Below are 23,897 nucleotides of genomic sequence, written 5' to 3'. Positions count from 1 at the left end.
GGAGAAAGATCCTTTCAGACCTCAAGAAAAGAATGAAGAATTGTTTGTTCCTGAAGTACCATATCTCTGTGCAATTAGAGCACTAATTTACCTTAATAATTGTACATATCATGATATATCATTTACTATCAATCTATTTGCAAGATACAAATTTTCACCTACAAGAAGACATTGGAATGGAGTCAAACATATACTTTGTTACCTTAGAGGTACAATAGACATGGGTTTGTTACCAAAGTATCCAAATTTGAATTAACAAGTTATGTAGATGCATGTTACTTGTTAGATCCTCATAATGGTAGATCACAAACATGTTATTTGCTTACATGTGGTGGTACAACTATTTCATGGAGATCAGTGAAACAAACCATAATAAAAATATCATCTAATAATGTAGAACTTTTAGCGTTGCATGAGGCAAGTCAAGAATGTGTTTGGTTGAGATCTTTAATTCAACACATACAAAAAACTTGTGGTTTATCTTCTGAAAAATTAAACACAACGACCATATATGAAGATAATACTGCATGCATCGCTCAATTGAAATATGGTTACATTAAATGAGACCAGACAAAACACATTTTTTTCAAAGTTCTTTTTCACTCATGATCTTCAAAAGAATGGTGATATAAACATTCAACAAATATGTTCATGTGATAATCTTGCATCCTTTTCACAAAGTCACTCACAAGTAGAACTTTTAATCAACTACAAAAGATTGGTCTTCATCGTCGAAGAAATGATCGTTCAGTTGAGGGGGAGAGATAAATTTATTTTAAAAGGATATTGTACTTTTTTTTCTTTACAAGATTTTTTCGCACTGAATTTTTTCTAGTAAGATTTTAACGAGAGATATCCTCAATGAACATTCAAAGGGGTGTAATGAATAATAGTAAATAAATGTGGATGTCTATTGTCCTCAATGTTTTTATACTCCTTAACTCGGATGAGTTAAATTTCTAACCTTTATGTATTCCTTAAGTTAATGGTTGTTATTAATCATGTGCCATAAATTTAACCATGTTACAATGTTAAACAAAATTTAAAGAGAATAATATAAAATCATTTATCTTCTTTTCTTTATCTCCTTCGTCTCTATATTATTTTGGTTAAATTTATAACAAAAGACGATGAATTTGATAGGTATTAATTAAGTTATTGAGAAGGGAACAACTTCTCTACCCATCACAAAAAGTTTGGTAGTGTACATTCTGCCAATCATATGATGTCATCTAATCTTAACACATTTAATTATTTATTAAATATTATAATTGTTTGTTGTTTTCAAAGCATTTTATATAGAAGATAACTTTATCCAATTTTTTGAGTTGGGTAGATAAGAATTCACCTATTAAAAAACATATATTGTGTGGAGTATTGTGAGTAAAAAAATGAGTGTAGAAAAAATGGGTGGAGTGTTGTATTATAATTTAATAAAATAAAAATAAAATATATGAAAATGTTAGTTGGTGAATTTAATGGATAAAAATAAAAAAGAAGCGACAATTGGCAGAGAGTGAAGGGGACGGTGATTAGACCCGAATCGAAACCAATTAACACCACACCACACCACACCACGCCTCTTCTAAATTCTAAAACCAACTTTTCCTCAGCCGCCCTTGCTTTCCATTCGATCTCACCTCTTACTTACTTCCTTTTCCCTTTCCCTTTCCTTTCCCATCTCATCATTATTATCACACACTAACAAACAGGTCAGTCCATTTTCTCCATTTTCAATTCATTTCCTCTATTTATTTATTATTCATCAATTAATCAATCAACAATCATTTTTAATCATTGTTTTCGCTTTCATCATTCATATATACTCTCGATCTGAATCTAAACCCTAAAATTGAAATCCCCACTGTTTCACCTTTTGCGTTTTCTTACCGATTCACTGTATGATTATTACTCCCCAATTTTATCGTCAAATTCTATTCTGACCATTGATTATCAAAATCCTACGATATTGAATTTTGAATTTCAGGATTTGCTTCATGTTTGATTGTGTACTGCATGAATATATTGATCTAGGTTTTTTTTTGTGGCTGTTGGTTTTTAGGTAGGTGGTAGCGATGTCGACTCCGGCTAGGAAGAGACTGATGAGAGATTTCAAGAGGCTGCAACAGGATCCACCTGCTGGAATCAGTGGTGCTCCTCACGATAACAACATCATGCTGTGGAATGCTGTTATATTTGGGTGAGTTGGATTGAAAATTGTATAAAGATGCATATCATTATGTATACTTGTATAATTTAGTCACTTTTGTTTTTATTTTATTCACTTTGTTTAAGTATGAATGGATAAGCGATTTCTGCTTTCTTGTCTGCTTTGGATTGCAGTCCTGATGATACTCCATGGGATGGAGGTGAGTCACTTCGTTACTACAGCTTCTATCTTTAAGTAATTGTAATACCGGTGTCAATTAGGTTATTTTTCTATATTGTGTATTTTTAATGATACTATTATATTTATGATATGATGTTTATGTTATGTGTTTTGAGATTATCATGAAATTAGATATGTTTACAAAACTACGTGTCTACGTTTGAGTTATTCAGGCACGTTTAAGTTGACTCTTCAATTTTCCGAGGATTATCCGAACAAGCCACCCACTGTACGGTTTGTCTCCCGAATGTTTCACCCAAACAGTAAGTATTAGGTTGAAAGTACAAACCTAATTCATTACATTAGTTAGGTATCTGCCAACTAATGTAATTGCTACTCTGGACAGTTTATGCTGATGGAAGTATTTGTCTGGATATATTGCAAAATCAGTGGAGTCCTATATATGATGTAGCTGCAATTCTCACTTCTATCCAGGTATCATCTCGAATAGTGCAATCAATATTATCTTAATGTTATCCAATCGTGAGTTAGAAATGAAACTTTGAATTGTGAATCATAAACCATAAAACCATATTGAATTGTAAGATTCTGCGTAATGATAAGTAGAAAATGTATATCGTGCAGATTATTTAGTGTTCAATGTGATAATTTTAAACTATGAATTGGCAAATAAATAAATCATAATTCTTAAGTCAGAATGAAAGCAGAGCAATGATATAGCCAATGAGAGTGTATGAATGACTGACCAAGGCTTTGAAAGGCTTTGTATTTGACTAGTGAAAACTTAGCAATGAAATTGCCTAATATGGTGCATAGGGCGTGTGACTGACTATATGAAGCCCCTGTTTTGAAATTAGCTCCTTTTTTCTTCAGTCCATTTCGCACCAAACAATTTAAGCCTATACAACCTTCCAATTTCTTTAATGAGAATTGGTGTTCAAAATCATTAAAGAAGCGGTTGACTGTGAAGCACCTGTTTTTAAATGAGCTCCTGTTTTCGTCAATTCCTTTTGAACCAAACAATTTAAGCCTATATGACCTTCCAATTTCTTTGATGAAAGTAATGCTTTCTGGTGAACTGTGCAATTCATGTTGGTGATAACGAATTGAAGTATTCATGCATGTATAGCATGACTTATTGCTATTTGTGGATTTATAGTAATATAAGAATTGTTGGATGTCGAATCACTTCAAAACATGCTTGAGTTGTTTAGTTTTAATAGAAGAAAGAAAACAAGCACACTTGTTTTACATGATTAGCCTTGCTTTAGAGGTTTGGCCACAGCAACACTTCTGAACCAGTTCATACAAAGTCCAGTGCCTCTGCAAAATATTTATGTTTTTTTTTTGTTATGTAAGTGTTATCTGTTTTAAGGCATCACCCTTCATAATAACTTGTTGTTTTCTGTTTGCATACTCATCTTTTGATTCATTTGCAACATTTGTTTGGCTTTTCTCCTTTTCATCACTGTTTCTACTTTTCAGTCTAAATATAGACTCTAGAGTATACAATTCTAAACGTGAGGTTTTAAAAGTTTTATCTTGGTCTTCTCTTTGCAAAACTCAAGGCACTTTTATGTTTTATCTGAGAAATGCTAGGAATTCAACACTCTACACTTACTCTCTCATTTGCCGAAACTCCTGTAGTTCTCACCATTTTCTATGTGAGCAGGATCCATTTTGAAAAGAATGTTCTTCTCATTCCTCTTATTATACTAGCTCTCAATTCTTATGATTCTTATTTTAATAATGTTAAGCCTTGGAATTCGATAATGCCCTTTGTCCCGTAGCATGCTTATTTTCATAGCTTCTTTGTTTGTGGTTGTATAGGAATTTATTATAATTTTTTAAATCTGATATGCAAATTGATTGCATTGCTGTTTTCATCTGATGTACTTTCCCCCCCTTCATTCACCTGTATTGCTTTAGGAGGATTTCAAATTTTCCTGCTTTGTAGTTCTCTTTCTGACTAGATTCTTTTGCTTGCAACCTAAATATCAGACATATAAGGGAGGAGGTCAAGGAGCTTGTTATGTTTGTTTTCCACTTAGTTTACCTCTTTTATTTTGGTTCTCCCACTTTTGTTTACAAGGGGGTTTTAAGACGATTGTTGAGGGGTTGTAATTTTGTAAAGGGTTGACTGGATCAAAGTATAGGAACTCTTGGAATACTGGGAATTAAACCTGCTTTGAGGTGCTTCCCAAAGGATTGCGTGCTGGTAGGCTACAAGGCCATCATTGGTAGATATATCCGTTGATTTACTTGCGTGTTATTTTGAATCTAGAATGTGAAATATCACATTATATGCACAAGGATTTAATTTTTTCCTGTGCGACATGGTCCTAATGTGCCCTTGATGCAAGAATGTGATGTGCAACCATTCAATGTGGACGAGACAATAATGAACATTATTTTGTGTCATTTTCAATAACCTGCAATTATTCAGCTTCTAGGGTGGTTGAGATGTAATTTTTTCTGTAGATATCCTATTTGCCATCTTCCTGAATCCACTCTTTGGCCTCCCATAACCCATTATTGTATTTGGAGGTTTCCGGGGAATTTCTCCCCCCATACTAAATAGAATACTCCCTTGCAAACTTTTAAATTGATTTTCCTGTTATGTAATGGGTCAGCATGTTGTGATTACTTTCTGAGAAGTTACTATTCCTTTTTTGGCAGTCATTACTTTGTGATCCCAATCCAAATTCTCCTGCAAACTCTGAAGCAGCACGGATGTACAGTGAGAACAAGCGCGAGTACAATAAAAGAGTCCGGGAGACTGTGGAGCAGAGTTGGACAGCCGACTAAGGTCATCTTGATATACTTGTTGGCCTGTGATGGCAAGAATTAAACTGCATTGCTACGCACGAGAGTCATGCAAACATCAAAGTCTGTTGTATTCCTTCTTATGAATGTTAGTTCATCTTGTCTTTTACTCACGGTAGTTTATGCATTGTTCATGTCGGTCCTTGTAATATAAAATTCTGTCAACTTGCATCTGATTGTTGTCAACACAGTTCAATGTACAAGTTGTAGTCTTCTGAATTGGTTGTGATCAAAAGGATTAATTAAACCTGGTTCAATTCTGTTTACATTGTATAATTTCCTGCATTCGATGTTTGATTGATATCTGCTGTTGATGTATATCTTAGTAAGCAAGCACGTATTAATATAGCCTAGGCATTGCAAGCCATTTAGTAGTTTGTCTTGTAATATATATGTTGACCTGCAAATGACTTGAGATCTCTACCTATTTTGAATTCTCTCCTTCCATCTCATTATTCTATCTCTATTTTAATTTCATTCTCTCGATTAAAAAAGATTATATAATCAAAAGAGAATGAAATTAAGTGAGAGAGAATATGAAGAGGAAAGAAGAGAAAATAGAAAGAGATGATTCATACCTCATCTCCACCTTTTCACATTAAGAAAGGTGAGGAAAGGATGACGTGGATTTTTGGATCTCTATTTTTTTTCTCTCCCTCCCTCTCCATAATGTCTTTCTTAATTTCACACTCTCGAAAAAATATAATCAAGAGAAAGGAAAATTAAGAGGTATATAGAGAATGTCTTAATTTCACTCTATCGCCCAGCCCCCAAAAGGCTCGCCTTCAAAAGTTTCTGATTTAATCATCAACCTCATATAACATATGCATATTGAGAAAGTAAAATCATTTGCCAAATTACATAGGTTATGTTTGAGGATACAAAAAAAATATGAGTTTAGGAGAGTTGATAAGTGTTAAATTTACTTGTTTTACATAAGTACTTATTAACTTAAATCACCCCTCAATTTATCATGAAAAGATAATAAAACACTTGTGTGGGCTTTTAAACTATTTTATTCATAAGAACATGTGAAGATGGTCAAGGAAATAAAAAAAATTATCAAACAAAGTGATAGAGACCCCGCAAGACGAAATAGGGACTCGCCCACCCAAAAAAACAATCACCTGGCTAAGCGAAGTAGGAGTTTGCTCAACCAAATGCACGATAACCCATGAAGAGATATCCTCACTAAGCAAAGGATTTACCTCGTTGGGCGAACTATGTTATGACCAAATGGTTCAAACATTTCTTACATACCAAGTTACTTCATAATGAAGCAAAGGGCTTCTCGCAAGACGAAGAAGACAATCTCGCCAAAAACAAGACCTCACTTAGCGAAGCAAGGCGGACAATCCCACTCCAATGAGGTGGCAATCAACTTATGGTGCAAAAAATAAGTTCGTTGGGTGAGTTAAAGGCCTCGCTAAGCAAGATTACTGCCACAAACTCTATAATTGATAGTTTGAACCATTAGCTTGTGCTATATTTCTACTAGAAACGAAACAAATACAACAAGGGAGAAACAAATAGGAAAGATTGAAGGCATAACGTTGTTTGAAAAATCACCACAGATGTTAGTCAAATTCTTTCTTTAGATCATCATTGTACAACTACAATGAGTAAGAGTAACTAACTTTTCTTTTATCGTGGGTTAAATGTAATCATATTAATATTGATCATGATATTTTATGTAATTCTAATTATACTTTTATATTGATGATCATCTTCATTTTTAATGCATGTTTTAGTGTAGTTAATTAGAACAATTTTGTCTGGTTTTGAAATGATATTGAGAAGTATTTTTCATTACTAGATCAAAGATTTTCATTTACTAGATGCTAAACTCGAGAGAAAGATATAAGTTTAACATCCATGATGAGTGGTAATATTAATTGCTAATTATAAATGCTTATTACCGATCACAATAGTAAATGATTATAGACGGCAAAATCTAACACCAACAAGTTTTCTCATTTGTCAAAAGAACATTCTCATTTACCATTATTAAGTTTTAAAACAAATAAACTTTTACATATTTTTCTTAAAATTATAAGAACTATTGAACGATTTTTAAATGCTTACTTTTCTATTGTTTGTTGATATTATACTAACAACAATCACTTGATTTGTTTTCTGATAGATGTACATATTATGGATGCCACCTTAGAGGATTTTTTTGACCGGTTATATGCAAAGGTTGTAATAAACTCTCTCTAGTCCTTACTATAAGAGAAAATTCATTCTTTTAATTTATTCAATGATCAACATATCTAGTCTATATATGAACCAGATACATTGATCATTGAATGAATTTAAAAAGTGAATTTTATCTTATAATAAAAATCGGGGGAAAGTAATATATTTTACTTATCAATTTCCTTCACTAGTTTTATTGTCCCTTCATTTCTCTAAAAAGCACCTTGGTCCTCTTTGTCATCATTTTTTCTCTCATTTTTAGAAAAGTATCTTCTCAAACTTAAAGATTTTTTTTTCTTTTTTGGTTGAAAACGCGGGTGTAGGAACATCTAGATCAAACGTAATAGAAACGTCAATACCTGTTTTAATACACTCCATTTTACTTTATGCTAAGAGATTTATTTGACTTGTTACTTTTATTTTCTTGCTTTTAGCATGTTTCCTAAGGTTAGTTCATTTATGCTTTTATTTTAATTTCGTTAGTTGTTTTTTAAATAAACACTAATTTGACGTTTTCTTATTGTGCAGGTTATAACTTGAGTTACGGAATGTCGTTTTACGCGTTCTAAGATGTGTTGAAAAGTTAAAAAGAATAAGCTACAAGTTTCATGTTGAAGTCAAAAACAAATTCAGAGTGCAAAAGGGTTGAATAATTCGTTTTAATTCCAGAATTTAAAAAATAATTTGATTTGGGTCGATTTTTATGTTTTCAGGTCGATTTCTATAAGGGTCCAAATTCCCTTGTAATACTTAAACTAAAATCGCAACCTATTTTATTCATTCAGAGTTTACACAAAATAACATTAGACACTACAATTCCTATGGAGAGCTAATTTTTCAAAAGTTGATCTACTGATATTGGTTTCCATTAAACCTTGAGGTTATAAATTCGATTTCAATTCCTTTCAATATTATTATGTGTTTCTTTCCATGCTTAATTCAAGTTTCGTAGAATATGTTGATTTAATCTGATAGATGCATGTTTCTAAGTTTAATCGTGTTGATTTAATCTGATAGCTTCCGAATTCGCTTGGCGTTTAACAAACTTGACCTCAAAGTTGGGAAAATGTAACAACAAACTGCGAATAGCTGAAATAATAGAACTAAATTCGGAAAAACCATTAAAATCCGACCGAATGGCTTGAGTCGTAACTTGAGAGTCACTCTCGAAGATGACATTCACCAGATGCAAGTCAATAGCACTAAGAATAGCTTCTTTGAGGGCCAAAGCTTCCGCTTCCAAAATAGGGTAGGAACCAAAATCCCAAGCAGCCCCACCATAGATAAAACCCCCATATTATTACGGAAACACCAGCCCCTATTCGTAGTTCCCCGTCTAGTATTAAAGCCTGCGTCAACATTGCATTTTAGGTTACCCTCCATAGGCGGGCTCCAACTCAACGAGTGTGAATGCTCATGTTCCCGGGAAGTATTTTCCTGCGCTACAAACCACTCTTGCCAACTACAAAAAGCATGCAAACCAAGCTTAGAACAATCCTCACTCTCATTATTCCAAATCATATTATTGCGGTTACGCCATAAAATATCAATCATAACCGCAAATCTCCCCGCCAGCATACTATCCTCCCGTCTACAGATATCCATAATCAAAGAAAAGACATCATCATGATAATTAATAATACGGGGAGCAATAATATTAGACAAACCTGTCGTATGCCAACACTGATTAGTAACCGAACATCCGAAGAAGACATGCCACGAGTCCTCCACTTGATAATGACAAAAGGGACATGTGGCCGGACAAGGAACGTGATACTGAATTAACCTTCTTCTAGTGGGGAGACAATCTCTACAAATTCTCCAAATGAGATGCTTAACTCTAGGAGGTGCCTTAATGTTCCACAAATTAGTCCAGGCACCTTCAACACGATTGAAACCTCGGGCACCATACTCCTTTATCCATAATCTATATTCCGACCGCACACTGTAACAACCATCTTTCTCCGCTTTCCAAATCCATTTGTCTTCCACAACATCCTCCACTAACGGAGTTCGGAGGATATCCTCCGCAGTCCCACCATCAAACGCATTCAAGATAAGCTGACCATTCCAATATTTACCAGTTGGTAACATGAGATCTGATACCGCCATATTATACACATTTTGTTGCTGGGGTCCTCCCACCATTCCTTCGTTCCTCCCCCGGATCCACGGTGCCCCCATAACTGGAATGTTCCTCCCATCACCAATACTCCACCTACAACCAAGAGTTAATAGATCCCTAGCTTGCCAAATGCTCCTCCACACAAAACTAGGATTAGACCCGATAGGAGCATCCAAGAAAGCCGAATGAGGAAAATACCGAGCTTTATAAATTCTTGAGACTAGAGAATGCGGATTAGACAAGAGATGCCACCCTCTCTTTGCCACCATAGCAAGATTAAAAGTTCTAAGGTCCCGAAAGCCTATACCTCCTTCCTCCTTTGATCCCGTCAAATTCCCCCACTTCATCCAACGGATACCATTTTGATTACTACCACCACCCCACCAAAAAGAATTTAGCATTTTCTCAATGTCACTCACCATTCCTTCAGGAAGAATAAAAAGACTCATGATGTAAGACGGGATGGCTTGAAGAACCGATTTTATCATAACTTCTTTTCCAGCTTTAGAGATCGGTCTCCCCCTCCACGAATTAATCTTCTTCCAAATTTGATCCTTCACATAACCAAACGCAGCCTTCTTACTACGGCCTATAAGAGACGGCAGCCCCAGATAGGTGCACGTGCCAAGAACATGACGAACCCCCATAATGTTGGCCAGATCCTCCTGAGCAGATAAACTGATATTCCTGCTGAAGAAAACCTCAAATTTAAAGAGATTTATATCCTGCCCGGAAGCAGCAACATACAAATTTAGGATCTCCATGATATTATGAACTTCAGTGATATTAGCCCTGCAAAACAGAAAACAATCGTCAGTAAAAAGCAGATGAGACACACTAGGTGCTCCTCTGCAAATCTGAACCCCATGGATATCCCCACGAGCGACAACTCCTCTAATAAGTGCCGATAAACCTTCCGTGATAAGAATAAAAAGGTAAGGGGAAAGGGGATCCCCTTGCCTTAACCCTCTTCCTGGCTGAATAGGACCAACATTGTCTGCATTCACAAGCACCGAATAATTCACTGACGTGACACACATCATCATCCAACGAACCCAATTCTCCGCAAAACCCAAACGATATAACATACCGCGTAGAAAACCCCAGTCGACACAGTCATAAGCTTTACTGATATCAATCTTTAGGGCCAGTTGAGCATTATTCCCCGTAGTCCGATGCTTAAGTGCATGAACAACTTCAAACGCAATCATGGCATTATCAAGGATGGATCTCCCCTCCACAAAGGCAGATTGTTCCTCCCCAATACACTTAGATAAACACTTCTTCAATCGATTAGCAAGAAGTTTAGAAACAACTTTATAGACCACATTGCACAATGAGATTGGCCGCAAATCCTTCATGCTCTTCGGGTTACAGCATTTAGGGATAAGGCAAATATTAGTTTCATTAAGCTTCTCTGGAAAGAAACCTCTAGTCAACCACAACTTAGCTTCGCGAAAAATATCATCTCCACAAGTATCCCAGAAATTTTGATAAAAGCCGGGTTAAACCCATCTGGCCCCGGAGACTTATCAGGGTGCATTTGCATAACAGCGTGATAAACCTCCTCCTTCATTATAGGAGCTAGCAGGAAGTCATTATCACTAGCAGAAATAACCGTAGGAATCAAATCCAAGACCGGCTCATACACACCTACTGTAGCAACAAATAACGACTCAAAATACCGCTTCGCAATACCACATAAACCATCCTGATCCCGGACCTCTTCTCCCTCATCTTCTGTAAGATTTTTTATACGCTGAAAATTACGGCGTACTGTTGCGGACCGGTGGAAGAATTTTGTATTAAGATCCCCCTCCCGCGGCCAATGTGTCTTCGCCCTCTGTCGCCAGTATGTATTTTCCCGGATAAGTATATTGTTGTAATCATTATGAGCCTCCATATAATACCCAGCAGCCACCAGATCTTTATCTCCTCGAAAACGGTCCAATATACCTTCCAAACGGTCTTTCTCCTCCCTGTTATGTCTCAACCGCTGCCTATTCCATCGTTCAAGCTCACCAGCACACTCAGTAAGTTTCATAACAACAATATGTTGGTTCTCAGCACCCCAACTATCACGCACCACCTCCTTAACACCTTCTTCCTTTAACCACCAATTTTCGAACCTGAAAGTTCTACGATTACGACACCTTTGCCACGGATCACAATTGAGTAAGATGGGACTGTGATCCGAGTGCGTAGCAATAAGATTTTGAAGCTTTGCGGAAGGAAATAATTGCAGCCACGACGAAACGGCAAGGGCCCTGTCTAACCGTTCCTCAATCATATGCGGCGCACCGCGAATTTTTGTCCATGTGAAAGGATGTCCCTCCAACGGGATATCAGTAAGGTCACAATCTCCTACAACCTCTTGAAAACCTGTGCACATCCTACTAGGGTGAGGATGTAAACCTTGCTTATCATTTTGAGACAACAAGTCGTTAAAGTCACCCATAATGCACCACGGCAGCTGCGACATCCCATGTAACTCCCTAATCATACTCCACGCCATCCTTCGTTTACTACGTTCCGGAAACCCATAATAGCATGTAAGCCTCCATTCTCCCCTCACATCATCTTTCACCAATAAATTAATAAAGTTTTTGCTGAAATTTAAAACACTACACTTCATACTGTTATTCCACAAAACCGCAATTCCGCCGCTCCTTCCCACCACATCCACCGCTAAACACGATTCATATTTTAACGAAACACGAATGCGTTCCAATTTACGAGAGTCAGCTAAAGTTTCAGAGAGAAAAATAATATCCGGTCTGTGACGATGAGCCAAAGTACGTAAGTTCGGAACTGCTCTCGGGTTGCTCACACCCCGGAAGTTCCAGCTAAGTATCTTCATTAGTCCCGACAGTCCTGACTGTCAGGACTTGCCGATAAAAAATGCTGGACCTCCTTGTTCAAGTCTTCCACCTCACCACCATTCATCTCTCTTCTCCTCTTCTTTTCTGTTGGCACACCATCAGAGGGCGCACCCTGGGTCTTAGGGGGAAGGCTACTATCCGTGCATGGGTTGAAAGGAAAGTTGGGAGGGATAATGGTTTTGGACATGAGATTGCTGAGGCTACTGGTTTTTCATGGCTTGGTAATTTGGCTTCTGGTTTGGGATAACTTGGTTTTAAACTTAACAGGTTTTGGGTTGAGAGAGGAAAAAAGCAAGTTTGTCTCTTGCTGCATGTTTGGTGTGGGACCGTGTTTGGATAAATCATATATGGATGGGAAGTGCTATTAGCCACTGCACTAGTAGGCAAAAGTAGTGTTCTCGCGGGTTCAGTATTATTGGTAAAAGGCATTTTTGAATTAAAAGGGCTAGTGGACAAACGGTCCAAGGTGCTAAAAGTGAAGTTGTGTGGGCCAGGTTGGACAAGCATGACTTCATGGGAATTATTATTGGCTGAAGAGATAAGATTTGTGTGAGGTTGTAACATGGGGGACCACAAAACATGTGGGGTCAGGACCGAAAGCTTTGATTGGGAGGGTGTCAAGGAATTGTCGGGGACATGTTCAGGTGAGCAATGATTGTGGTTTGAATGCACCATAATTTCCTTCCTGACAGCATTAATGAGCAATGATTGGCACGGATTCACATTAATTGCTGATGGCAAAACGTTGCATGAGGGTGGGACCCCCGGACCACTCGCAACATTTCCACTCTCTCCTTCAGGCGATTGTATCTCACGCGCCAGATCACAACCTTGTGCCCCTACAAGATGTACAGCCTCCACGCCCTCTTCCTTAAGCCACCGCGAGGACCCACCAACAAACCTTCTGTTATCAGCCCTAATTTCCGCCGACCAACCCCGAGCTCTCGAATCTTCCTCCATTGCAAAACGGACAGCACATCTTTGCTCAGTGTGCCCTAGAATGCCACATACAAAACAGAAAATACTCAATTTTTCATACTTAAAACTGACAGTACACCACTCCCCTCCTTTGTTTTTCACACGAGTATTCTTTTTCAAAGGTAACCGCACATCAATCTTAACCCTCAACCGCATGTATTGTCTCCAGAAACTAGTGTTATTGTTCTTATCATACTCAACAAAAGTATCAATAAAGTTTGCCATTGTCTTCCCAACTTTTTCTACCATTAATCCTGCTGGTAAATTATGCACTTGGACCCAAAAATCCACATGATAAAGAGGTATATTTTCAATCTGCACTCCTACCCGGACTTTTTCAATAATCAACGGTTGATTATCAAAAGTCCACGGGCCTCCTTTTAGCGCCGCCTCCATATCTAATCGGTGACTGAATTGGAAGAGAAAACGTCCCTCAACAGCTTCTTTGATCATAACCTGTTGGACCGGCCTCCAGATATCCGCCATTCTAGTTTTCATGGATTTCACATGAATAGGTCTATCACTCAGAAACCTCCCGACTAAGCAAAACTGCAGATTCACCGCCTCACTCCCCTCACTTTCTACATCAAAACAAAAACCCTCCCCCTCACCATCATCATGGATCGACAAATCCTCCATTCCCCCAACAGCCGATGTGCCTGCCATGACAAGTTGAACCTTCAGACTAGGAATAGCAAACAGTTGGACCAAAAGCCAGGAAAAGAGTAAAACACGCTTCTCACAAAGAGAAGAAACAAACAAACCCTAGCACAGCACTAGGAAAAACTTTGATCTGTAATTTTAATCAAATAGTTTTTCTTTTTCTTCCTTGTATTGAACATTTGCTTGCTAATGATATGAGTTAATTTTCTTTTGTTCAAAAAAAAATCTGATAGCTTCTATGGTAATTCACCCAATCTTTAATTGTTTGTTTAATTAGGTAAATAGAAGCCGCATAAGATAAATTACACCTGTTTAATGGATATTGTAATCGAATAGGGATCGAATTTGTTGAGAGAATTGGAGTTATAATAACTAGCGATAGGTCAGAACCCGGATTAGTATATTAGTTCGTTAATCTTATCTGTAATCAATTTTTTTAATCATAATCTTAATCAAAAACCAAACCCCCTTATTGTCTTTGCGATACAATTCGGGTGCCGCTTCCGTTTTACTACACCTTAATAACTCCTTTTTGACCCGTGTGCGACAGCGGATAACTAGATAAAAAATATGTTATCTTAAGAATTAACTAGTAAATCACTCGCACTGCCACACGGGTACATTTATTTGATATTATATATATAATTTATTTAGATACTTGTAATATTAAATGATAAATATAATTGTATAAAGAATAATGATATTCATGCATTTGTATAGGTTAGAGTAATTTTGTATGGTGGTTTTATACTCAAATGCATATTCAAAGCAATATTTATAAAAAAAATTGCGTGAATTTAACTAATCGTGTCCCGTTACAAATTTATTTATTATGATATAGATTAATTTAAATAAACATGTAGATATTTTATTGATAGTACCCCGTGAGAAAAACAAAAATTTTGATATTTGAAAATAAGAATTTTGTATCTCAAATAAAAACAATTGCTAATTAAAATAAAATATGTATTTTGCTAATAGTTCAGTGAGAAAATAGAAATATTGACATTTGAAAATATTTTTTTAATAATTATGAATAATTTTGACGTTTGAAAATAATATTTTTAATAATTATGTTAATTCAATTTATTAATTTATTTATGTTTAAAAAATAAAAAAAGATAAAAGAAAATTGAGAGGGAGAAAATTAAAATGAAAGTAAAAATATTGGAGAGAGAGAAAAGGAAAATAATAATTTAAAAAGTAAAAGATTGATGAACATGGGTTGCATTTTGATTTGTTTGAAAATTGAATAAAATAGTTGGATTATGAAAAGACAATTAAGTTTTTTTTTTTCTTTGTAAAAATAAGAATTTAGGGATTAAGCTCTGTTTTAAATTTTAAATGTTGCAGAAAAATACTTATGAACTTAAGACCAACATCCATAAGAGTTACTTTCTCAAAAGTCTAACATACAAAATGATTAAAAATACAGCTTGTGTATTCTAAAGCTTATTAAATCAGTATTTTGGATGCATTGTTGATATCTTGGACTTGATAACTTAAGTAATTTTGAAATTACTAATATTGATATCATAGTTATGACAATTGAAGTTGAATTATCTTATCATCTCATGATAATTATGGTTCATGTTATACCATTGAAGTTGTATGATTACATAACTAGTGATAATTTGTCTTTTTGAGTTGTATAATGTAGGATCCACTTTGCTTATAAGTTGTAAAACTGCTTTCCAAATATCCTAAGCTTCAGAGATGTTTTCAATAATAAATTTTCCAGCTCCAAATTACGAAATTGTAAACATGACTACAGAGCTGAAAACAGGAACTAAAACGAAGAGACAAAATTAGCAAAAATTGGGAAAACGGAATTGGGGGAAATGAGGGAAGTAGTGTTAGGGAAACAAAACTGGTGAAAGGGAAAAATAAATAAAAAATTCCAATTGCTACTCTTAACCTTAGGAGTTAAGTAAAGGAGTTGAGTGAAATATTCTAGAAATAAAATTAAGTGAAATATTCCATGTAGTCAAAGATTTTGGCACTTGACGAGAGATCTTGAAAGTTAAAACACTGCTACTCTCAGAACTCTGATAATGCTCAACTAACTGAACATTCTTAGATAAATAAATATGGTCGAATAGATTAAAGAAATTATAACATTCAAATAAACTATCAGAAATATACATGAGAAGAGAATAAATTCACAACCAAATTATCTCATATTGTAGTCTTCACAAATATAATAAAATCAACTATAGAGTATTATAGACATAACCAATCCATTGCATTCAATACAGCTTGGTTTCTTTAACGCATTGCAGAAGTATTACACAAGTAATCAATTTTTCTTCTTCACTCCTATAAAGATCAAGCAAACTCCACACACAGAACATTATACTCGACCAAACAAAGTTTGAGAATGACAAATTTCAGAACTGCAGACCCAAAAGCATTGTTTACACAGCTTCGATCAAATCATCATCCGTGGAACGAACATCCTACGAGGAAAGACCCAAATATCAGACATAATTCAATGAGAATACTTGGTAGAAATTACAATTCATTATCATAGAAAACCACTTACCATGTTTTCTTTTTCTCCAGCACGTGTAGTAGGAGGACTAACAGAAACTGTATCAGAGCAAACAGTAACCACACAAGGTATTAGACATACTTTATAAAAAATCTCTTGATGTGTCATAAAAGAAAAACTGCCTCACCTTCTTTAGCATCAGTTTTTTTTCCACGTTTCTTGACTCCACTCTTACTGGTTTCAAGCTTACTAGGCTTCTCTGACTTTTTAACTGACCTAAGATTCCTGCTATCAGAAGCAGGTTTTGAATTTGCAGAGTTCATTTTGAGATTTTCTCTCAACTTGGATCCAAGATTTTTCTTTTGGTTGGTTTCCTTCTTGGTTGGCTCTGTGATGGTAACAGGAGGCGTGGTAATTTGAGGAGAATTGGTGTTTAAGCATTTTGGGGTTAGTTTACCAGTACCCATGGTAGAAGAAGAGGACTTCTGCACTTCATCATCAGTAGATCGAGTTCCCTCTTCTGGCATCTGTGAAATACTTTCAGAAACTTGAGGTTGTTCTATGGTTTCAGAAACTTGAGATTGTTCTACTGTTTCTGCAATGTTATAGCTTTCTACCAGTTCCTTCACTAGTTCTCCATGTTCATCAAGCGTGTGTCGGCGCAAATAAGACTTCAGCTCATCTTGTAATTTCTGGAAGGGCTATTTCACAAGGAAATCATAAAACAGAAATAAAGATTCTGATTAATGGCAAAAACAAATAAGGGTCACAGATATAAATAAATAACTGACTAGCATAGTTTAAAACACATGGTAAGCCACTGCAGTAGCAACATCATAGTTTCTAATGTCTCTCCTACTGCGGTTGCAACCATGGTTGTGGTTGCCTTAGTATTTATTTTTGAAAACTCGGTATCCGACCTTGAGACCTGAACCGATTAATCAAAGGGGACCAATCCCGCATCCACTAGTGGGGCCCATTTAAAACATAGCAAAGTTCTATATGGACTTACCCAACACCCGGATTATTAACACCTAACAAAATTTGAACTAAGACCTTGAGAGGAGCACACTCTCAGGATCCTAGTCTTCTTACAATGAATTATATAATTGTAATTCATTGTAATAATATTAAAGATCATGGCACAATTGCAACCGAAGTTACATCAATCACATTCACTTTAAAAACTAGCTAAATACTAATAGATCCATGTTAATGTTAAAAAAGTAGACAAAATTAAAACAAACATTAATGAATTGATGGTTGTGTTTTACCTCACATCCTGCCTCCAAGGCTAATTTGAAGAAACCAAGAGAAATGCTGTGCTTGGCCGCACTTTCAGACAGCTTAATTTGGTTCAGCCAATATGAAGCAGAAGACAACAGACTAAACTTCCGAGCAGTTGATCTAAAAATGTCAGAAACAGGTGTTTGGACTCTGGTTTGAGGTCCTTGGCTATTCCCAGACCTCCTTGATCTTGTCTCTGAGATTGGGGTTATGTTGCCAACTGCCTTTGGACTTGGAGTGGGAGATGCCTTGACAGGATTGGAGAGCCTTCTTGGCGGTTTAGCACTTGAAGATTTTCCCTTGCTAGAGAAATCAAGAACTCCCACACTTTTGCTTACGCTGGGAGTGTTTCTTCCTCTGAAAATGTAAATGAGATTCTTGTTTTCAATAAGTACTCTATTTCAACTCACTCACACAACTTAAGAAAACATTTCATCATTTAAAAAAAAAGTTACATTCAATTGATTTTTATTTCATTTCTTTAAAGCAACGCTGTAAATCACAAATAGCAAAATCAGCATATATTGTTTAAATTTCGCTAAGCAAATAGTGCTACTGTCTGCTAGTATTTATCCGAAAACATCTTGTACTGTATTCCTTAATAATGATTTATTATACAATTCGAATTGAATAATGTATTCCCAAACAATGACTTATTAGATTTCAAATTAGCTTTTGCCTAGTTTTGTGGTGAAAAAAATTAATTATGTAAAATTGATTTTGGTTAAAAGTAAAATGAAGGGAAAGTGCTTCCTCAAATTCTCATAAGGTACAAATACTATTTCAATTAGAATTATTTATGCAAATCAGAATCAATTCTAGAGAACAGTCAAACAAATCAAAATCAATTATACACATACAAAATCAGTTCATCGTGCTCCAAGAGTGAAACCAAACATGTAATTAGGGTATTGCTCTTTCATTTTTAGATTTACTGATTAACATTTAATATACATATAAACCAAATACACAGAGAAATTAGCAATCATAACACAGAAAGTTTCTCTAGTCCATGTAAAATCAAAATCAAGTTTGTAAAATCGAAATCGAACGATGATTATAACTCAAGTTCCTCTACTTTTTCACTACAAACTCAAAGAATCTGAATTAAAAACAGTTTTACTCTTCATTCTGAAAAAAATAACAGCGTGAATTCAACAAAAATTGAGAAAATACCTCTTCGATTCAGAAGGATTGGTGCTATTAGATGAATCTGGCTTCATTTCCTTCGCTTTATTAGACGAACGCAGCGGATATCTCAGAAGTTTAGATCTCGATGCAGAGTTCCCTGAACAAAAAAAAATAACGGTTGAATTTTTCTTCACTGTGTGATAATAGAATCAATCGATTGAGAAAAAAAGAGAGAGAGATTACCAGTAACTTCAACTGATGACTGTTCGTTGATAACTTCTTCCATAGTTTTTTTGGCTCTTGTGAATTAGAGAAACTAACGATGGTTTTTGAGTGAGAAGAAGATAGTGATGAAAAGCATGAAAACGAGTTTGAATTTATAAAGGGTAAGTGTGACTTTTACACGTGTCAAGGGCTTTGAGCGGGAAAGGGTGAAACTCAAAATTTGATACCACCGACTAAGCGAGCGTGCTTACGTGGATGAAAGGGACCCACTTGGTTTTCTATATTCGAGTTTTTGAATTTCAAAATGAAGGAGCTGTTTTTGTTCCGTTGAGTTTTGGCCCAAAACTGCTTTACGGTTCGTTTCTTGATAATAACGGTTATCAAACCCGTTGCCTCTTATGATTGAACCTTGAGAGGACATTAATCCGTTGGTGTTGCTTACTTTTTGTTATAATGTTATCATTCTTTCTTTCTTTTTTGTGTGTAATGATAACAAAATTCATTTTTCTTTTTTGCAGTTTTACTTTTACACAGTTTTTGTGTATAATAACTTTTTTTTTACTTTCACATTATCTACTCTACTATCTACTATCTACTATCTACTCTACTATATATATATTCATTAATAATATATATTCATTAATAATATATATATTCATTAATAATAGATTGACCAAATTGCCTAAATTACCCTTTCACCAAAATTTATTTGCACTAATAAAAGGTCATTTTTGTAATTAACAAATTAAGTATTCACTCCCTACAACTTTATTGCATGAATGATGACATCACATGTAAGCCATGGATGATGGAAGTCATATTTAAATTTCTTTTACATTTCATTTTCCCACATTTTCTTACTTTCATTTTAATTTTTCTTAATTTATTTATTATCACAAAAAATATTAATAATCTATTTTTAAATTTTAATCTTACTAAAAATTTCAAATTTCTTTCGCATTTCATTTTTCTATACTTTCATTTTAATTTTTCAACATTTATCTATTATCGCAAAAAATATTAATAATCGATCATTTAATTATTATTCCCAAAAATATTTAATTATTTCACGGGCCACTATCAACTCAATAATATAATATAATATATATTCATATTCATTAATAATAGATTGACCAAATTGCCTAAATTACCCTTTCACCAAAATTTATTCGCACTAATAAAAGGTCATTTTTGTAACTAACAAATTAAGTATTCACTCTTTCAACTTTATTGAATGGATGCCCCAAGTGTTAGCTTTTCATTGGTCTGAATTAAATAACATTTTCCCTACAACTTTATTGCATGAATGATGACATCACATGTAAGCCATGGATGATGGAAGTCATATTTAAATTTCTTTTACATTTCATTTTCCCACATTTTCTTACTTTCATTTTAATTTTTCTTAATTTATTTATTATCACAAAAAATATTAATAATCTATTTTTAAATTTTAATCTTACTAAAAATTTCAAATTTCTTTCGCATTTCATTTTTCTATACTTTCATTTTAATTTTTCAACATTTATTTATATATTCATTAATAATAGATTGACCAAATTGCCTAAATTACCCTTTCACCAAAATTTATTTGCACTAATAAAAGGTCATTTTTGTAACTAACAAATTAAGTATTCACTCTTTCAACTTTATTGAATGGATGCCCCAAGTGTTAGCTTTTCATTGGTCTGAATTAAATAACATTTTCCCTACAACTTTATTGCATGAATGATGACATCACATGTAAGCCATGGATGATGGAAGTCATATTTAAATTTCTTTTACATTTCATTTTCCCACATTTTCTTACTTTCATTTTAATTTTTCTTAATTTATTTATTATCACAAAAAATATTAATAATCTATTTTTAAATTTTAATCTTACTAAAAATTTCAAATTTCTTTCGCATTTCATTTTTCTATACTTTCATTTTAATTTTTCAACATTTATCTATTATCGCAAAAAATATTAATAATCGATCATTTAATTATTATTCCCAAAAATATTTAATTATTTCACGGGCCACTATCAGCTCAATATTTAATTTTTTTAATCGATCATTACATATTTTCTCTATCTTAATTAAAATTTCAAATTTCTCTCACATTTTTTTTCACTTTCTTACTTTCATTTTAATTTTTTTCTCTATTTATTTATTTATTATCTCACGGGTCACTATCAACATAATGTCTATTTTATTTTAATCAATCATTGTCTTTATTTGAGAGATAATATCTTTATTTTTATTTTTTCTCCATCTCACGATTTTTTATCATTATTTAATACAATTAAATTTCCATGATTATTGTTTATTTTACATTTGTTTTAAAATGTATTTTATATCGCATCAAATTATTTTTTTATTTCACGGGTCATTATCAACATAGTAGCTATTTTATTTTAATCAACAATTACTATTAATTGAGAGATAATTTTTATTTTTAAATGTTAATATTTCATTTTTATTATCTCCATCTTATAGTATTTTTTTATATGATTATTTAATATAATTGAATTTATATGATCATTTTTCATTTATAATTAAACCATAGTGATCTATATCATTTTCTTTTAATTGTTGTTGGACCGTCAATTATTAAATTACCTGACCCAATTTTGCTATTGTGTTCTTAACCTATCTTAAACATTTTTTTGTGGATCATTGTTTTCTATATAATTATTGTTAAATTTACAATTAAGTAAATTATTTCATATTTTTCATTTATATTTAAAATTTTACATTTGCATTTGTTAAAATTTTATTTTTTTCTCCAACTCACATGTCCTTTTTTATATGGTTCTTTATTACACACAAAATTAGCACATGAATAAGATAATAATGTTTAATCTTAAGGGCCACTTTCAATACAATGCCTATTTTATTTTAAACAATAATGACTTTTATTTGAAAACTAAAGTATTTATTTTCAAATTTCAAAACGATTCCTACGGATATTAGGTTTTCAAAGAATTGGGAGTATAACAGAGCAATCAATAAAACTCTAACTCTATTCAAGTAAAACAATTCCTTTTAATTATGCAAAAAATATTAATAATCGATCATTTAATTATTATTCCCAAAAATATTTAATTATTTCACGGGCCACTATCAACTCAATATTTAATTTTTTTTAATCGATCATTACATATTTTCTCTATCTTAATTAAAATTTCAAATTTCTCTCACATTTTTTTTCACTTTCTTACTTTCATTTTAATTTTTTTCTCTATTTATTTATTTATTATCTCACGGGTCACTATCAACATAATGTCTATTTTATTTTAATCAATCATTGTCTTTATTTGAGAGATAATATCTTTATTTTTATTTTTTCTCCATCTCACGATTTTTTATCATTATTTAATACAATTAAATTTCCATGATTATTGTTTATTTTACATTTGTTTTAAAATGTATTTTATATCGCATCAAATTATTTTTTTATTTCACGGGTCATTATCAACATAGTAGCTATTTTATTTTAATCAACAATTACTATTAATTGAGAGATAATTTTTATTTTTAAATGTTAATATTTCATTTTTATTATCTCCATCTTATAGTATTTTTTTATATGATTATTTAATATAATTGAATTTATATGATCATTTTTCATTTATAATTAAACCATAGTGATCTATATCATTTTCTTTTAATTGTAGTTGGACCGTCAATTATTAAATTACCTGACCCAATTTTGCTATTGTGTTCTTAACCTATCTTAAACATTTTTTTGTGGATCATTGTTTTCTATATAATTATTGTTAAATTTACAATTAAGTAAATTATTTCATATTTTTCATTTATATTTAAAATTTTACATTTGCATTTGTTAAAATTTTATTTTTTTCTCCAACTCACATGTCCTTTTTTATATGGTTCTTTATTACACACAAAATTAGCACATGAATAAGATAATAATGTTTAATCTTAAGGGCCACTTTCAATACAATGCCTATTTTATTTTAAACAATAATGACTTTTATTTGAAAACTAAAGTATTTATTTTCAAATTTCAAAACGATTCCTACGGATATTAGGTTTTCAAAGAATTGGGAGTATAACAGAGCAATCAATAAAACTCTAACTCTATTCAAGTAAAACAATTCCTTTTAATTATGCATATTGCTTATAATTCCTTTTATTTTAATGATAAAACTTATATATTATTTACAGGTAAATATTTTTACTCTTTATAAATATTTCAATTTAAATTTCTCTATTATTTTTTACCAAATTTTGATATATTTTGCACCAAAGATGAAAATATCAAGCAAACCACATTTATCAACATAAATAAGTATGAATTAATTTTGAAATTATTGATAATTTAATTAAAGACATAAAATTATCAATGAATATTCTATTAAAAACCTCGAGTTCATTACTTGTTTAGTCTTTTCAAACTCGAGTTCTTTCTTCAATTCGTTAGTTGCTTAGTCTTTTCAAACCCAAGTTCTTTCTCCTGAAAAAATAAGTACATAATGTAGGTACAAACAAACTTCTCAATGAATATTCTATTAAAAACCTCAAACTCAACTCACTTAATTTTTATTGAATTTTTTTATAATTCTCTACCTGAACTTACTTAGTTAGTACCTAAGAATGGTTAAATAAATTCCATGAAAATAACTTCACTTATATTTAGATATGAGTCTAAATGTTTAGATTCTCTAACGTGAAAAAAATTTGACAATCTAAATGTATATGACAAGTGAACATATGAGAACCTAAC

General features: G+C 33.2%; 3 protein-coding genes across 6 annotated transcripts; 1 reads left to right on the top strand and 2 right to left on the bottom strand.

Moving 5' to 3' along the window:
- Nucleotides 1-1,519: 1,519 nt before the first annotated feature.
- Nucleotides 1,520-5,442, top strand: LOC131635492 (ubiquitin-conjugating enzyme E2 2-like). 4 transcript variants are annotated; one of them, XM_058906118.1, is made up of 6 exons: nt 1,520-1,712; nt 2,067-2,200; nt 2,344-2,369; nt 2,563-2,652; nt 2,736-2,824; nt 5,030-5,442. In XM_058906118.1, the coding sequence occupies exons 2-6, from the start codon at nt 2,076-2,078 to the stop codon at nt 5,156-5,158; spliced, it is 459 nt and encodes a 152-aa protein (XP_058762101.1). In that variant the 5' UTR covers nt 1,520-1,712; nt 2,067-2,075; the 3' UTR covers nt 5,159-5,442. The 4 variants fall into 4 exon arrangements, with proteins under 4 accessions (XP_058762101.1, XP_058762096.1, XP_058762107.1 ...); XM_058906113.1 differs by having other exon boundaries at nt 2,063-2,200; XM_058906124.1 differs by lacking the exon at nt 1,520-1,712 and adding an exon at nt 1,755-1,899 and having other exon boundaries at nt 2,063-2,200.
- Nucleotides 5,443-8,554: 3,112 nt separating this feature from the next.
- On the bottom strand, nt 8,555-10,861 carry LOC131622119 (uncharacterized). The gene has a single exon (XM_058893189.1). It carries the CDS (start codon nt 10,859-10,861, stop codon nt 8,555-8,557), a length of 2,307 nt encoding a protein of 768 aa, XP_058749172.1.
- A 5,323-nt stretch (nt 10,862-16,184) lies between these two features.
- LOC131604967 (uncharacterized) lies at nt 16,185-19,314 on the bottom strand. The gene is made up of 6 exons (XM_058877376.1): nt 19,179-19,314; nt 18,981-19,092; nt 17,792-18,161; nt 16,705-17,218; nt 16,569-16,615; nt 16,185-16,482 (listed from the first exon to the last, which is right to left on the bottom strand). Exons 1-6 carry the CDS (start codon nt 19,219-19,221, stop codon nt 16,441-16,443), a joined length of 1,128 nt encoding a protein of 375 aa, XP_058733359.1. The 5' UTR covers nt 19,222-19,314; the 3' UTR covers nt 16,185-16,440.
- Between the last annotated feature and the right edge of the window lie 4,583 nt (nt 19,315-23,897).

This window comes from Vicia villosa, linkage group LG1 (genome assembly GCF_029867415.1).
Source record: "Vicia villosa cultivar HV-30 ecotype Madison, WI linkage group LG1, Vvil1.0, whole genome shotgun sequence".
NCBI classification, from domain to species: domain Eukaryota; kingdom Viridiplantae; phylum Streptophyta; class Magnoliopsida; order Fabales; family Fabaceae; genus Vicia; species Vicia villosa.
This window is presented reverse-complemented; position numbering and strand designations above follow the sequence as displayed.

Bases quoted from the DNA above. Each gene is read 5' to 3' on its own strand.
- LOC131604967 (XM_058877376.1), bottom strand. From the start codon at position 19,221: ATGGAAGAAGTTATCAACGAACAGTCATCAGTTGAAGTTACTG. The intron at 19,093-19,178 runs GTAATCTCTCTC...TTTTTTGTTCAG, and splicing joins GTCATCAGTTGAAGTTACTG to GGAACTCTGCATCGAGATCT. The intron at 16,483-16,568 runs GTAAGTGGTTTT...CTTTCCTCGTAG, and splicing joins CTGGAGAAAAAGAAAACATG to GATGTTCGTTCCACGGATGA.
- LOC131635492 (XM_058906118.1), top strand. From the start codon at position 2,076: ATGTCGACTCCGGCTAGGAAGAGACTGATGAGAGATTTCAAGAGGCTG. The intron at 2,370-2,562 runs GTGAGTCACTTC...TGAGTTATTCAG, and splicing joins TGATACTCCATGGGATGGAG to GCACGTTTAAGTTGACTCTT. The intron at 2,653-2,735 runs GTAAGTATTAGG...TACTCTGGACAG, and splicing joins CCGAATGTTTCACCCAAACA to TTTATGCTGATGGAAGTATT.
- LOC131622119 (XM_058893189.1), bottom strand. From the start codon at position 10,861: ATGAAGGATTTGCGGCCAATCTCATTGTGCAATGTGGTCTATAAAGTT.